The 13550-nt window shown below is 35.4% G+C and overlaps 2 protein-coding genes across 4 annotated transcripts; one reads left to right on the forward strand and one right to left on the reverse strand.

Annotated features, from left to right (window-relative positions):
* Positions 1-498: 498 nt before the first annotated feature.
* On the forward strand, positions 499-6020 carry LOC21408621 (coatomer subunit epsilon-1). Its single transcript, XM_024167013.1, has 7 exons — positions 499-791; positions 885-974; positions 1786-1937; positions 3714-3849; positions 3961-4116; positions 4436-4515; positions 5773-6020. The coding sequence occupies exons 1-7, from the start codon at positions 630-632 to the stop codon at positions 5864-5866; spliced, it is 870 nt and encodes a 289-aa protein (XP_024022781.1). The 5' UTR covers positions 499-629; the 3' UTR covers positions 5867-6020.
* Positions 6021-7819: 1799 nt separating this feature from the next.
* On the reverse strand, positions 7820-13177 carry LOC21408622 (UDP-arabinose 4-epimerase 1). Of its 3 annotated transcripts, XM_024167076.1 has the most exons (12): positions 12925-13177; positions 12600-12674; positions 11729-11882; positions 11167-11291; positions 10389-10502; positions 10169-10276; positions 9954-10045; positions 9580-9721; positions 9307-9401; positions 9032-9161; positions 8415-8559; positions 7820-8310 (listed from the first exon to the last, which is right to left on the reverse strand). In XM_024167076.1, the coding sequence occupies exons 3-12, from the start codon at positions 11787-11789 to the stop codon at positions 8069-8071; spliced, it is 1254 nt and encodes a 417-aa protein (XP_024022844.1). In that variant the 5' UTR covers positions 11790-11882; positions 12600-12674; positions 12925-13177; the 3' UTR covers positions 7820-8068. The 3 variants fall into 3 exon arrangements, with proteins under 3 accessions (XP_024022844.1, XP_024022845.1, XP_010098507.1); XM_024167077.1 differs by lacking the exon at positions 12600-12674; XM_010100205.2 differs by lacking the exon at positions 12925-13177 and having other exon boundaries at positions 12600-12732.
* Positions 13178-13550: the final 373 nt, after the last annotated feature.

Consider the following 13550-nt stretch of genomic DNA (forward strand, 5'->3'; position numbering starts at 1 on the left):
CCAAAAAAAACATTAGATTTAGGGTTGATTTCTTTCCCTGTGCTGATAAATTCGGCTGGGTAGGGGCAATATCGAGTTCCTTGAATCTGCCCCGTGACCCTACCCGTACTTTGAGGGTTGGGCATTATTACTACCACAAAAAAAAAATCCCACTATTTTCGGGTAGGTAGGGTCAGCTCGGGCATGTTCATCGAGTTCGACTTGAATTCTTACATTCCTAGCCATAATTGGGCCTCTTCTTCAAGCATGCCTCCCGCCCCCGCATAGAAAAAAAAGAGAATTTACTTTTAAGAGTATATGAGTCTAAATATTTACTCTTTACTTTTGATAAATACTCTTTTATTAGTACAATTATTTAATTAAAAAAATATTAATTAAAAATAAAAAATAAAAATCTTGGTAATGTATTTATCAAGATTACTCGTACGTTTACGCTGGCCCGGCCCACAGCCAAATCAAGTCCGGAACAAAGACTTACAAAACACCTCCAACTGAAAAACAAAAAACTCATTGTTGTTCCCTTTCTTCCTCCTCTACCATCCCTCCCTCTGAGTCTGAGTTGGTGCATATTCTCCGAGATCTGCAAATTGCAAAAGTAAATTCGAAGGCAAAAAGCATCGAAAGCGGCCATGGCAGCGCCAGATCTTTTGTTCAATCTGAGGAACAACTTCTACTTGGGAGCCTTCCAAGCCGCCATTAACAACAGCGACCTCCCCAATCTCTCCCCCGACGACGCCGTCGAACGCGATTGCCTCGTTTACCGATCTTACATTTCTCTCGGAAGCTACCAGGTTTTTCTCTCTCTTCTTTCTCTCTCCGTTGGAAGTTTTCCATTCTGTATCTGGCTTTCCTTTTTGTCTGAATTTTGGATTTTGCTTTATCAGCTCGTGATCAATGAGATCGATTCCTCTGCCGCCACGCCTCTCCAAGCCGTCAAGTTACTCGCTCTCTACCTCTCTAGTCCCGATAGCAAGGTTCTTCTTTTCGCCTCGATCTGGAAGTTTCTTTGTTTGATTGGATGTTATTTTCATTGGAAATTGTTGATCTCGGATTTCGGATCTGAGATTTCTCTGATTTTGTAGTTTAGGTCAGTTTTTGATTGTTTTGCATCAATAGTTAGTTTTGTTGCATGAAATTTTAGCCATAATTTTACTCATGTAATTGAGCTAAAATTAGATCTGTCAAATCAAGCTGATCAATTTGTTAACTTCCTACTGCAGTATTAGCTGCATTTTCTTTCTCTTATGTGCATGTGGAGGGGTCTGCCAGTACCAGTTATTTAGAAATATTATTGCTGAATTATGTATGTATTTTAAAGGCAAGATGACAAAGCTCCACAAATCTTTCTTTCAGGCTCCAAAAAAAAAAATCTAAATTACCCCACTTTTTACTCATTCTCTTTGCCACTATGATTTAATTCCGAGCAAGTTTACACGAAGTAGTGTATTTTAGCTCAGAGGCGTTACAGATTAGGTGTCTAGAACCGGGGAATATAATTGGTGTGTTATTTTTGCATTCAATTAAAATGAATGAAATAAGTTATTTATGGTTTTATTCTGATGGTTATATGTTCTAAATTGTACAGGAGTCCACAATTTCTAGTCTGATATGATTTAATTCCGAGCAAGTTTACACGAAGTAGTGTATTTTAGCTCAGAGGCGTTACAGATTAGGTGTCTAGAACCGGGGAATATAATTGGTGTGTTATTTTTGCATTCAATTAAAATGAATGAAATAAGTTATTTATGGTTTTATTCTGATGGTTATATGTTCTAAATTGTACAGGAGTCCACAATTTCTAGTCTGAAGGAGTGGTTGGCAGATCCGGCCATTGGAAACAACCCTACCCTCAGACTGATTGCTGGAATCATATTCATGCACGAGCAGGACTATAATGAGGCCCTCAAACACACTAATGCTGGAGGAACTATGGAACTGTGAGTCTGATTTTAGTGCATATTTTATGCTATTTTCTAACAAGCTTTCTTATCTTATATTGAAGCCTGACCTAGATTACGGTGGGTTTAGCTCATCTGGCACCTCTAAGGAATGCCAGATATGTGAATTTTGACACACGGATCTGGGATTTCTAGTAGGCTTGGTGTGAGATCTAGTAGTTTTTAAATTTTTTGAGAGATGTAGTAACGAGAGAATAAAAGTTGAGGCACAAACAGGAGTTGTCATTATTACAACGCTTGATTTGATACTTATTTTTGGGATAGGGTGGTGCATAATATTTCTCCAGTGCCAGGAGATCAACAGTTTTTGTTTTGAAGTGACTAGTTTTATCAAATCAACCAAGCTATTATTGCTTGAAAGTTCGTGTGACAAATCGGAGCATCAAATTTTTAGAAGGGTTTTGCAAGTCTTCTGTTGATAAGTGTTGGCCATCAAATATGAGCCAACACTATAGTCTGAGGTGTTAAAGAGGGATGCCAAATGACCTCTACTGTGGTGCACTTTATGTAATATTCTCTGTTGATATAACTTTCTTGTGTGAGAAGATCGCGGGGTAAAGTGAGTTTTCAACAGACGAAGCATGCCTTCTCTGTCTGATATTTGAGCCTTTTAGAATGCGTCCCTTTATGTTTGTACTCGAGATCGGGAGAATACTTCTTTGTACTTTTGAAGTCCTGAGCTAGAAATACAATTCTGGGAATTATTGATTTATGTGATTTTGGTCTTAGTGATTAAAGCCACCAGCGACCATCCTACCCAGTGCCATCTTGGATGATATGTTCATAGCTGTCCGATTCAAATCAGACATACATAAGACGCTCTTGAAATTCAGAGGGTATTTTTTTTCTGTAGCCACCTACTAGCTCCATCAAACTTGTGTCTTCGCTACTATTATTCCCAGCTTATAGATTTACGCCAGTGTCTTCATTCACGAATGAATAGCCCTGTCTCTTTGAATCAAATTTCACCGAGTCATTTCCTTCTGATTTTTCAATCATTGTCACAACCTTCTAAAAGGCGTTCAAATATTTAATATTTATCAATCAGCCCCTGCCATGGCAATCACAACCCCCTGCAAACACTCAAGTGAAAAGTCCTATCTGCAAGATGGTTGAATATCAGAAGTGCTACTTAGTAGCATAAACTCAGAGATCCCAAACTAATCCAAAGCAGCAAACACTTGAACTATGCATGTTTATCTGCGTACACATGCATGCATATATGTAATTTGCATCGAGACAAACAACTGGGCAGTAACCACTCATAATTACTAAAGGTAGATAGAGACTCAGAGCAGTATATATTAATGAGATTCTTGGCAGGACTTTTAGTGCTAAGTAGTTCTTCTTTTTTTTTTAATTTTTTTTTTCATCAACTATAGCAAATAGAATTTAGTGTTCCTAAATCCTAATATTTTCATGCCACACCTGCTTGTTTAGGAGCTGAGGTGGATTTGTGGACCATTAGCTTTATATGCGCTTCAACTATGCAAACAATTTTTTTTCTTTTTTTCTTTTGCCAGACTTTTAGGATGTTGTTGGGAATATGAGGTCGCGTTCATTTGAATGGATCTATTAAATATAGTGTGAAGGAGTCAGGAGGAACGTTAGATAATTAGAGACTTGACTCTTGCTGCATGCGTGCTTTCTTCTTTCTTTGCAGAAGTTATAAAGACTAGTTAGACGGCAGGCACGTCAAGAGTTGTCAGTGAGTCAATTCTCAAACCTGATTTTTTGCTCCTCATGCTTTTGCAGCAATGCGCTAAACGTCCAGATATTCCTCAAGATGCATAGGTCCGATTATGCAGAGAGACAGTTGAGAGTAATGCAGCAGGTGGATGAGGATCACACACTAACTCAACTCACAAGTGCATGGTTCAATCTGGCAGTGGTACCTATATACCTTATCTTTTCTCTTTTTTTTCCTTCTTTTCCTTTTTTTTTTTTATCTTAATCTATGGAAAATTGCTGTGGTTTGTATTTACATCTGTCCTTGAACCAGGGTGGATCCAAGATACAGGAAGCATATCTTATCTTCCAAGATTTCTCTGAGAAATATCAGATGACCAGTTTGGTACTGAACGGGAAGGCTGTTTGCTGCATGCATATGGGAAACTTTGATGAAGCTGAAACACTGCTGCTTGAAGCACTCAACAAGGCAAGTATCTAGCTAACTGTTGACTTCGCTGTAGATCCAGATTTGTGTAGAGTTGTTTCACACGATATTCGACAGTAACAGATGATTATTTCCGTTTGTGTATGGAATTACATTCTGATTATATGCCTTGGACAAAGCAGGTGTTGTTGGATAGGTAAAGAATAGACGAGGCTGTTTTTATGCTGCAGTTTTATGCGTTTTAATCCCCGTGTGGCTTCCAGAGTTTCTCTTCCTGAAATTTTAATCTCTGTTCGGCGCTAACATGAGCTTTATAGTTAATTTCAGAGGTAATGTTGTGTATTATTTGTCTGTTTTACAGGACGCAAAGGATCCAGAAACTCTAGCCAATCTAGTTGTAAGCTGTCTTCACCTTGGCAAACCGCCCTCCCGTTTCCTCAGGTAAAAGTTAAACCTATCAAGCTGGCACCCACAACTTTATATTTTGGAACATAACAAACAAGTGATACTAACAGAATAACAGAAGACTCGTAAGCATCACATACTAGCCGGCTAACATTATGGCCGTGTTTGGAATTGACCCCGTTTTTGTTTTTCATGTTTTTTGAGGAAAAAAAATGAAAACGTTTTCAAAACGGCGTTTGGCGTAATAAAGACAAAAAACGGAAATAAAAACGATTTTTTAATTTAGTATAAAATGAGAGAGAAATGAAAAACGATTTTTAGTCGTTTTTCATTTTTTATTTTCGTTTTCTCCTCTTTCGAGCATAGAGAAAAAGAGACATGAATGGGTTTTTTTATACTGAAAATAATCTCTTGATAAAACTACTAAACATATTTTTAAAAATAATTTTTGTCAGATTAAAAATGTTTTCATTTTCATTTTTATACAAAAAACAAAATCATTTTGGAACGAGTTCTAAATGCATCTTATAATTCTCTTCTTCTACTTCTGTGTTTATTGTGTTTTTTTAGCCCGTTATCTCATCACCTAGACTATTTATTTGGAGTCAAGCCCCTAGGAAAAATGGCGTAGACTTCACTAATGCTAAATCAATTTTCTAAATTCAATATGTGGCAAAGAAGTGTATTTTACACGTAAATGGTGACATACTAGCAGGCTAACATTATGGCCGCGTTTGGAATTGATTCCGTTTTTATTTTTCATGTTTTTTGAGGAAAAAAAATAAAAACGTTTTCAAAACGGCGTTTGGCGTAATAAAGACAAAAAACGGAAATAAAAACGATTTTTTAGTTTAGTATAAAATGAGAGAGAAATGAAAAATGATTTTTAGTCGTTTTTCATTTTTTATTTTCGTTTTCTCCTCTTTCGAGCATAGAGAAAAAGAGACATGAATGGGTTTTTTTATACTGAAAATAATCTCTTGATAAAACTACCAGACATATTTTTAAAAATAATTTGTCTGAGATTGAAAATATTTTCATTTTTATTTTTATACAAAAAAATAAAATCATTTTGGAATGAGTTTCAAACGCATCTTATAATTCTCTTCTTCTACTTCCGTGTTTTTTTAGCCCGTTATCTCATCACCGAGACTATTTATTTGGAGTCAAGCCCCTCGGAAAAATGGCGTAGACTTCACTAATGCTAAATCAATTTTCTAAATTCAATATGTGGCAAAGAAGTGTATTTTACACGTAAATGGTGAATAACTGTGTTGAATCAATGCTTTTCAGCCAATTGAAACTTTCACATCCGGACCACACACTTGTGAAACGGGCCGCCGCTGCAGAAGAGGGTTTTGACAGAGCAGTTCAGTCTGTTGCTTGAAGACCCGGAGATTTGTATCATCGAAGATGGGGGATCTGTGTCAACACATTGTCCTTTTAAACATTCGTGAAGATTTTCCTTTGATTGAGCTTAGATATACAAAATTTGATGGTAGTTGAACAAATGCTCGCCACAGATTCGAAATCTTCTAGTATTTTTTTTTTTTTTTTTTTTTTTTTTTTTCTGTTGGCAATATATCATGAGTAAATTCATATGCTTTTATTGTGCTTACAATTTCGACTCCTCCAAAGTAAGTTAACAACACGAATAGCACTTTCTTACGCTCATCTTTATTAAAAAAATAAATAGAAGAAAAATTCCAACTTAATATATAAATAAATAAATTTGATTCATTAGCGTTAAAAACAAATATTAACAATTAAAAAATTGAAAAAGAAAATTCATTGGTCCTTCCTCGCAACCTTCAACCCTATTCCTTATTTCAATGTTCTCGAAAGCCATTACTTGTTTCAATTCATCGTCATTTGTCAATATTATCACTACTATTATCATCCCAGCAGCTAACATTATCTTATTCTTATCCCAGTGTTCTCAAAACACACTATAGGGTTTATGTGAGTTTTTTTACTGTAGTAAAAAAGTTAAATGCGATTATTTCTGAGAACTTTTTACTATAACAAAATTCGAATCTTATGTGAGTTTTTTTTACTGTAGTAAAAAAGTTAAATGCGATTATTTCTGAGAACTTTTTACTATAACAAAACTCGAATCGGTGAATGAACGGGGTCTATAACTGTCATCACAATTTTTATGTCTCTATTAGTACCTTTGCAAAACCACTTTGGGGTTGTTACTTGTTATTACACCCCAACTTTGGCCATCACTGTCGGCACTACTTATATTGGGGGTGTGAGGATTTGTTCTTATGGTTTAGGTCTAAGTCATAAACCAAACTAAAAGCCATAAACCAAACCAAACTGAAAAGTATCCAGTTTCTGCATACTAGTTTTTGCGGTTTGAGCTTCTTATTTGGACATAATTGAAGCTCCTTAAAGGCCTATTTCTCAATAAGTCTAATAATTAAACAAGATATTATGAGAGAAATTAAAATGGTACATTCCATATTTAAATAAAAAGGTATAATAAAAGGTAAAGCAGGGTGGGTTTCACGAGAATGTGACTAATATTTGATAATATAAAGTTCTCTATTAGTACACTGAGCTAGTTGGGGTAGTGCATTGAAATTTGAATCCGTTTCAATAATTGTGACGTTTTCTGAAAGCTTTTTACTGTAGTAGAAAAAATTAGATGTGATATTTTTTAAAAAAATTTTACTGTAGAAACCTAAAACTGAAAACTCGAATCAGTGAAATGAACGATGCCCCGTTTTGAAAATCATTTGGCTTTTTGATCATATGATATTATCTGCAATCATGTACATCTAATGGACCACGATAATATAGTTACCCTTTTTTTTTCTTGAACTTGGTGGGAAAATTTGAAATCTGAGTCATTTGTAAAAATGGCTTAATAAGAAAGTTTCATTAATAAAAGAACTTTCCAAAAAGTTATGTAAAACCTTAGGTCCACAAAGTCCCAAGAAGCTCTAGAAGACATAATTACAACTGTCCCACATTCTGAGGCAATTTGAAGAAAATCTAGAACCTGTTTGGCAGATGGAAGTGTGTTCCTCTCACTAAGAATTTGAATTTAAAAGTTAAAAGTTCTATACCAATTACTCACAAAATTCCCATCAATGAATTAACCAAAGGAGCCCTTAAAGACCACGAAGTGGTGATTCCTTTCTTTTTTTCTTTTTTTCTTTTTTTTTTCTATCTTGTTTTTTTATTTAAAAAAAAAAAAAAATACATAGCCTCTTAAGCTCTTTTTGGACTCTTGATCTCATAAGTTGGACTGCAAGATTAGAGTATCATTTGGATTTTGATTGTTTCCGGAAAATATTTGCTACCAAGAGCCAAAGGAAAGCCAATATACAATGAAAGCTATACCTGCAGCTGATAATCATATTATTGAACTACGTCGTCTCTTCAAATACATGTAATGTAACAAATGGCCCGGAAGCTCTCTACAACTACTTAATAATAACTTTTATATAAATGAGGAAAATTTAATCCCAAAACCCCCCTTTCTAATCGAGCTAAAGAATTTGTGCTAGTCAGCAGCAGATGAAGTCTTGTGTCGATGTTTTCTTTCTAATATGAAGGTGCTGTTATATCATTTTCAAGAAGACGTCACCAACGGAGTCCCGTAACCGTTGAGATGAGACTTTTGCCATCTCCACGCCGTCTTCAGACTCTCTTGAAGATTGGTGTGCTTTGCCGTCCAGTTGAGTTCTTTCCTGATCTTAGTTGGGTCACTGTACACTTCAGCATAGTCACCAGACCGACGGTCAAGGTATCCGACTTTGATGTTCACCCCTGTCGCCTTCTTACACGCTTCCACAAACTCCTTTACTGATCTACCTGAAAACATAGACGATCAAAGAGAGCTTAGAGCAACTTTTCTATCAAAACAAATCTCTTGCAATTTAGAATCACTCATTCCATTTCCATCAAATAAGTCCTACCTTTTCCAGTACCAACATTATAGATTCCAACTTTACGAGGCTCTGCCTTCTCAAGAGCTTTCACATGAGCGTCAACTAGGTCAGTGACATCGATATAATCGCGTATGCAGGTCCCATCAGGTGTCCTATAGTCTGTTCCTTTAACCTGCAAAGTGTTGGATACCATCATTACACCATAATTACAACTAGTCCATGAAATGGAAAAATTATCTTATATCATCATAAGAACCCTCCCAAAAGTTGTTTTCTATCTTTCATAATCTTTACCTTAGGAGCGAATATTACAGTGAGAAATCCAAAGTCAGCCAATGTCTTAATAGATTAAACTTTTGGGATGGCTCAAATCCGTCTACCCATACCCTCTAGTCCTAGTCATTATAATAAGACTTCAGAACAAAATAATGATGTGTGGACAGTTTAATCCAACATTTCTCTCCGGGCCCTCACATGACAAGGGTGTGACAAGAAATCCAATAAGTCATGTGTTCATCACGTTTTAACAGCTTAGGAAACAGGGGTAGATGGCTTCTAAATTTCCAAGTTAATGAAACTCGAATCTATCTATATTTTCATTTTCTAATTCCATTATGGATATATTATGTACTATAAGAGCATACCTTTAGCCCGGGAATGATACCACGAGCAGCATCAAAACAAGCTCCTGATATACGTCCGTGCTCACGAAGTTCAGGTCTAGGAGCTTCACCTAATCTGCCCTCTGGATCCGAACCAATCACATTGAAGTATCTAGACAGGAAGGAAAAAGAAAAGAAAATGTAGCAATCAGAATAGTGTAATTATTAGCTAACAAAAGAAACAAATGAAAGCAAAGAAATAAGGATATTCATTTATGGGTATCAAAAATATCTCGAGGACTTTAAAGAATACAAACCTCAGGATCATAACTGCCATGTCTGAATTTTTAGAGAAATCCAGGATAATATCTTCCGCCATCTTCTTAGCTTTACCATATGGATTGATTGGGAGCTGAATTCATGTAATGCTGTAGATTAGATCTTATACGAGACAGCATCGAACACATTAACAAGAAAGAGAAGCGAAAGAAATTCTAAATACATGAAGAGATATGAAAAGAAAATGCCGTCAATAAAGCACCAACTTGGGAAAGAAGGGAGAACAAAGACACGCTTGTTAAAATTACTACCTGTGGAGTGTCTTCAGTGATGGGCATCTTATCAGGCTCCCCATAAGTTGCACATGTGCTGGAATATATCAATGTCTTTACACCATGAGCAACCATTCTCTCCAACACAACCAAGGTATTCGATGTAATATTGTGATAATACCTATACAAGAAAGTTAAAAAAGTATTAGTTTACAACTAACGAATTTTTCAGTACTCCTAACAAAAAATCATTTAAATGGTTATAAAAAGATAACAACAATAAAATTTATTTTATCGCCCGACATTAAAAAAAAAAAAAAAAAGATTTACGTATTTGACAAGCAAAATAATCATTATAATTGTTAATATTAGCAACCAAAGACAAACCGAACGTCCTTCCAGTCAGTACTTACTTGAGTGGATAAAGGGTGCTTTCCCCAACATATGCAACAGCAGCAAAATGCATAACAGCATCAAATGCATTCTCAGAAAAAATTTTATCAACCTGGAACAACCGGTTAAGGCAACGTGACAACATCCACACTAACCTATTTCACTAACATAACTGTTGACTTTTGAACAAAAATAATAATAATAATAATAATAATAAAAGCCATGATAAGGATACAGATTTCGCATCCCCCAAGTCAGCATAGATAAACTGGAGCCTCCCAGGTTCAGGAAATAGCTCGTGGAGAACCTTGACAGCACCCAAGTTTCCCCGTGAAAGATTATCCTGTCAGAAAAGAAATTCTTATAGATTTGCGGGGGAAGAAAACGATGACATGATGCAAAAGGTTCATTAGGTTCATAATGAAAACTCCTAAGATAATCTGAGAATAACGTACCACAATAGTTACACGATATGAGTCCTTTAGAAGTCGTAATGCAGCATGTGAACCAATATAGCCAGCCCCTCCTGTCACTAATACGTGAAATACCCCCGGTTCATGAAGCGCAAACTGGAAGAAAGTATATTCAAAATAGTAAGTTAGCAACAAATGGTGGTTCCAATTTTCATTTACAACACGATAAATAAATTAAAAGAAAGAAATGACAAGGAAAGAAAAGAAGAATTCTGAATATGGCATACTGAATTAAAAAAATAATAATAAGTCAAATGCCATATAAGTTGAAGCACATAAAAGCTTGTGGCAAAAAAAAAAAAAAAAAAACTGTAAGCGGGTATTAAACTCATCAGATAACAAACGTCTTTCTCGGGTTAAACTCAACAAGCAGAAAGATCAAAACAAGGTGTCAGAACAATTTCATTGAGAATGACTTATTTTATTTCATCTTTTGGGAGGCAGAAGATACGAATAGGATAGCAACATTAATGTATTTGAATGAGAAAGTCCAACAGATAACTATGAGCATTGCCAATCAGTAAACTAGAACAAACTTGACTTTGGTCAGCCTGATGATCAAATTAAGTCATCACAACATAGACACAAGCTCAACATACTCAAGCAGACAGATATTTTTAAAAGTACAGCCTTTCTTCAGGCAAGATTACTGGAAAATCATAGCAACAAAGCTGATATGTACTTGTATGACCAGTTCATTTAAACAGAAACGACAAGCCCTAGAGTATGAAAGATACTTGATAAAGAATAACAATCTTACCGGGCTAGGAGCAATAAAAGTTGGGGATTGCTTCAGCATGACAACACATAATGCTGTTAGGGCGGCAACCAAAAGAATTTTTACTACAAAATTGTTCTTCTTCTTCGGGTCTGAATAATCCAGGCCTATAAACAGAACTTGGTCAAAGGATTTTAGGGAAAAAAATAGTAAGAAATTTATCATATAATTCCTAGAATAACACATAGCAAGGTGGCTAAAATAACACTTTTCCCCCACTACACGTTTTTCACCTACATCCTGCCTTGTTTCAACCACTTCCACCACTTTTGTCATTTTCACTTGAACTAGATTTTCTTTATTTGAAACACAAAGCAAGAAGATATTTATAACTACTTATACAAACATGTTTTGCAAGCAGCGCATGAGCTTAATTGTCTTGTGTATACAACAAACAAAGCAGACTCTTAGCCTGAATGGCATTGCATTATTTTTCACACTTCTTTGCCAAACTCTCTACCAAAATTTGATCTTTTAGCCTATTTGGCAAAAACTTCAAATGAAAAAATTAAATGCAAATTTAATACAAGTAACATGGTCTTACCTCCAAGAGACATGGGCCTACTAGACCTTGTCTGAGGTCTGCCCCTGCCTAAATTTAGCATTTTGGCAAAATCTTTACAGATATGAACTAAATATAACGCCTCAGTCTCTAATCATGAAATGACTCTTTCAGAGTATGTTTTTGAAGAAATACACTGCAATGAAAATTAGAAACAATCAGTAGAGAAAAATCAAAGGTGAATTGAACAATCGAAGCAAACAAAAAAGTGGTTAAACTGGGTCCCTAATAAGAAAAGGAAAGGTATCAAAAAAGGTTAGAAACTAAAGACAGAAAGATTTTTGAGCACCTGAAACAGCAAGAAACATAAAAAACCATGGAAACTGCAGAACAAAGAGATCAAGGAATCTTAAGATCCAGAGAGACCCAGAAGAAGAAATGCATAAAGAGAATGTATTAGAGAAATGAATAAGCCAAAAATTCCAATATATATATATATATAAGATAAAGAAAAGGGACGTGCATAGTTTGCTGTCAGAGCATGTCTGCCCAACAAAAATAATTGGACAGAACAGACCACCTTAGAGGTCCACTACTCAAAATTTAAAAGTGAAAACAATGTTTTAAAAACTAAAAATTACCCAAAAAAAAAGGAAAGAAATTGGCTAATAAAAATTGAATAAGCACAAAACATTAAAAATTTTGAAGATCCAAAAAGACCCAGGAACAATACCAATTCAAATAATCATTAGAAAATTTGAATTTTGATCATGTCCAGGCGAAAAACAGAAGAACCAAAAACTCAGCATGCAAGAGATTGTAGTATCAAATCATCGGGGAAAAAAAAGAAAGAAAAAAAATTGAAAAAGGATGAAACCAAAAGCAAAACCCAATTTGAATTGTGAAACAATACCTGAAGAGGATCAATGCCCAGAAGAAAGCGATATAAGAACTTTTCAAAGCAAAGGCTTTTCTTTTCTCTTCTTTTCTGTTTTTGATGATCAGAAACCAGTAGATTGTTTGAAACGCAGAATAAAATAATGAGAAGAAGAAAAAGCGTGAATGGAATTTAAATACGCGGTTTGGACGAACCCAAAAGAATCTCTTCAAAAGAAAACAAAAAAAGTTGACCGAAATTTAAGAAGAAAACAAGGGAGATTGGTGAAAGAAAAAACGTAAGAGAGAGAAAGAGATTGATTGACAAAGAAAAAGTGGAGAGAGAAAGGAAATAAACGTACAATAGTAGAGAGGGAGGTGCGTTGATCTAGCTAGCTAGGAAGGTCCCTCTTCTGCTCTCTCTCTCTCTCTCTCTCTTTCTGTGCGTTTGTTGTGAGAAAATGGTAACTGGGTTTTGCTTGCTCTGGAATGTAGAGAGAGAAAGTGGGAGAATTTTTGGAAGAGAGAGAGAGAGAGAGAGAGATTGATGAGATTGGAAGGCAAAACTGAGAGAGAGAGCTCTAATAGGCGGAGATTTCTCTGCGTTCATGTTTCTGTTTTTTTGTCTTTGGAAAAGAAAGGGAAGGAGAAATCAGGAAGGAAAAATAAATAAATAAAAGAAATAAACACCCTTTACCAAAAAAATAACAAATTTTAATTTCTAAATTTTTTGTATTAATTACGTTATTATTGTTGCTGTTTTAAGAAAAATTATGATTATTAGTTTTAGCAAAAATCATCTGAGTAATGCTCCTTCTCTGCGCGACGAATGCGGGGCTGCGTTTTGTTCTGTCACCAATTACATCCCACCACGTCACAACTCTTTTTTGCTCTTTTTTTTTTAAGTGGGACCCCACGTACATGGACAGCTTCAAATTTAGAGGACTTCAAAATTTGTTGCTTCTTTCCCTCAACTCTGGCAGAATTC

Source organism: Morus notabilis, unplaced genomic scaffold (assembly GCF_000414095.1).
Source record: "Morus notabilis unplaced genomic scaffold, ASM41409v2 Scaffold276, whole genome shotgun sequence".
In the NCBI taxonomy this organism is placed as follows: domain Eukaryota; kingdom Viridiplantae; phylum Streptophyta; class Magnoliopsida; order Rosales; family Moraceae; genus Morus; species Morus notabilis.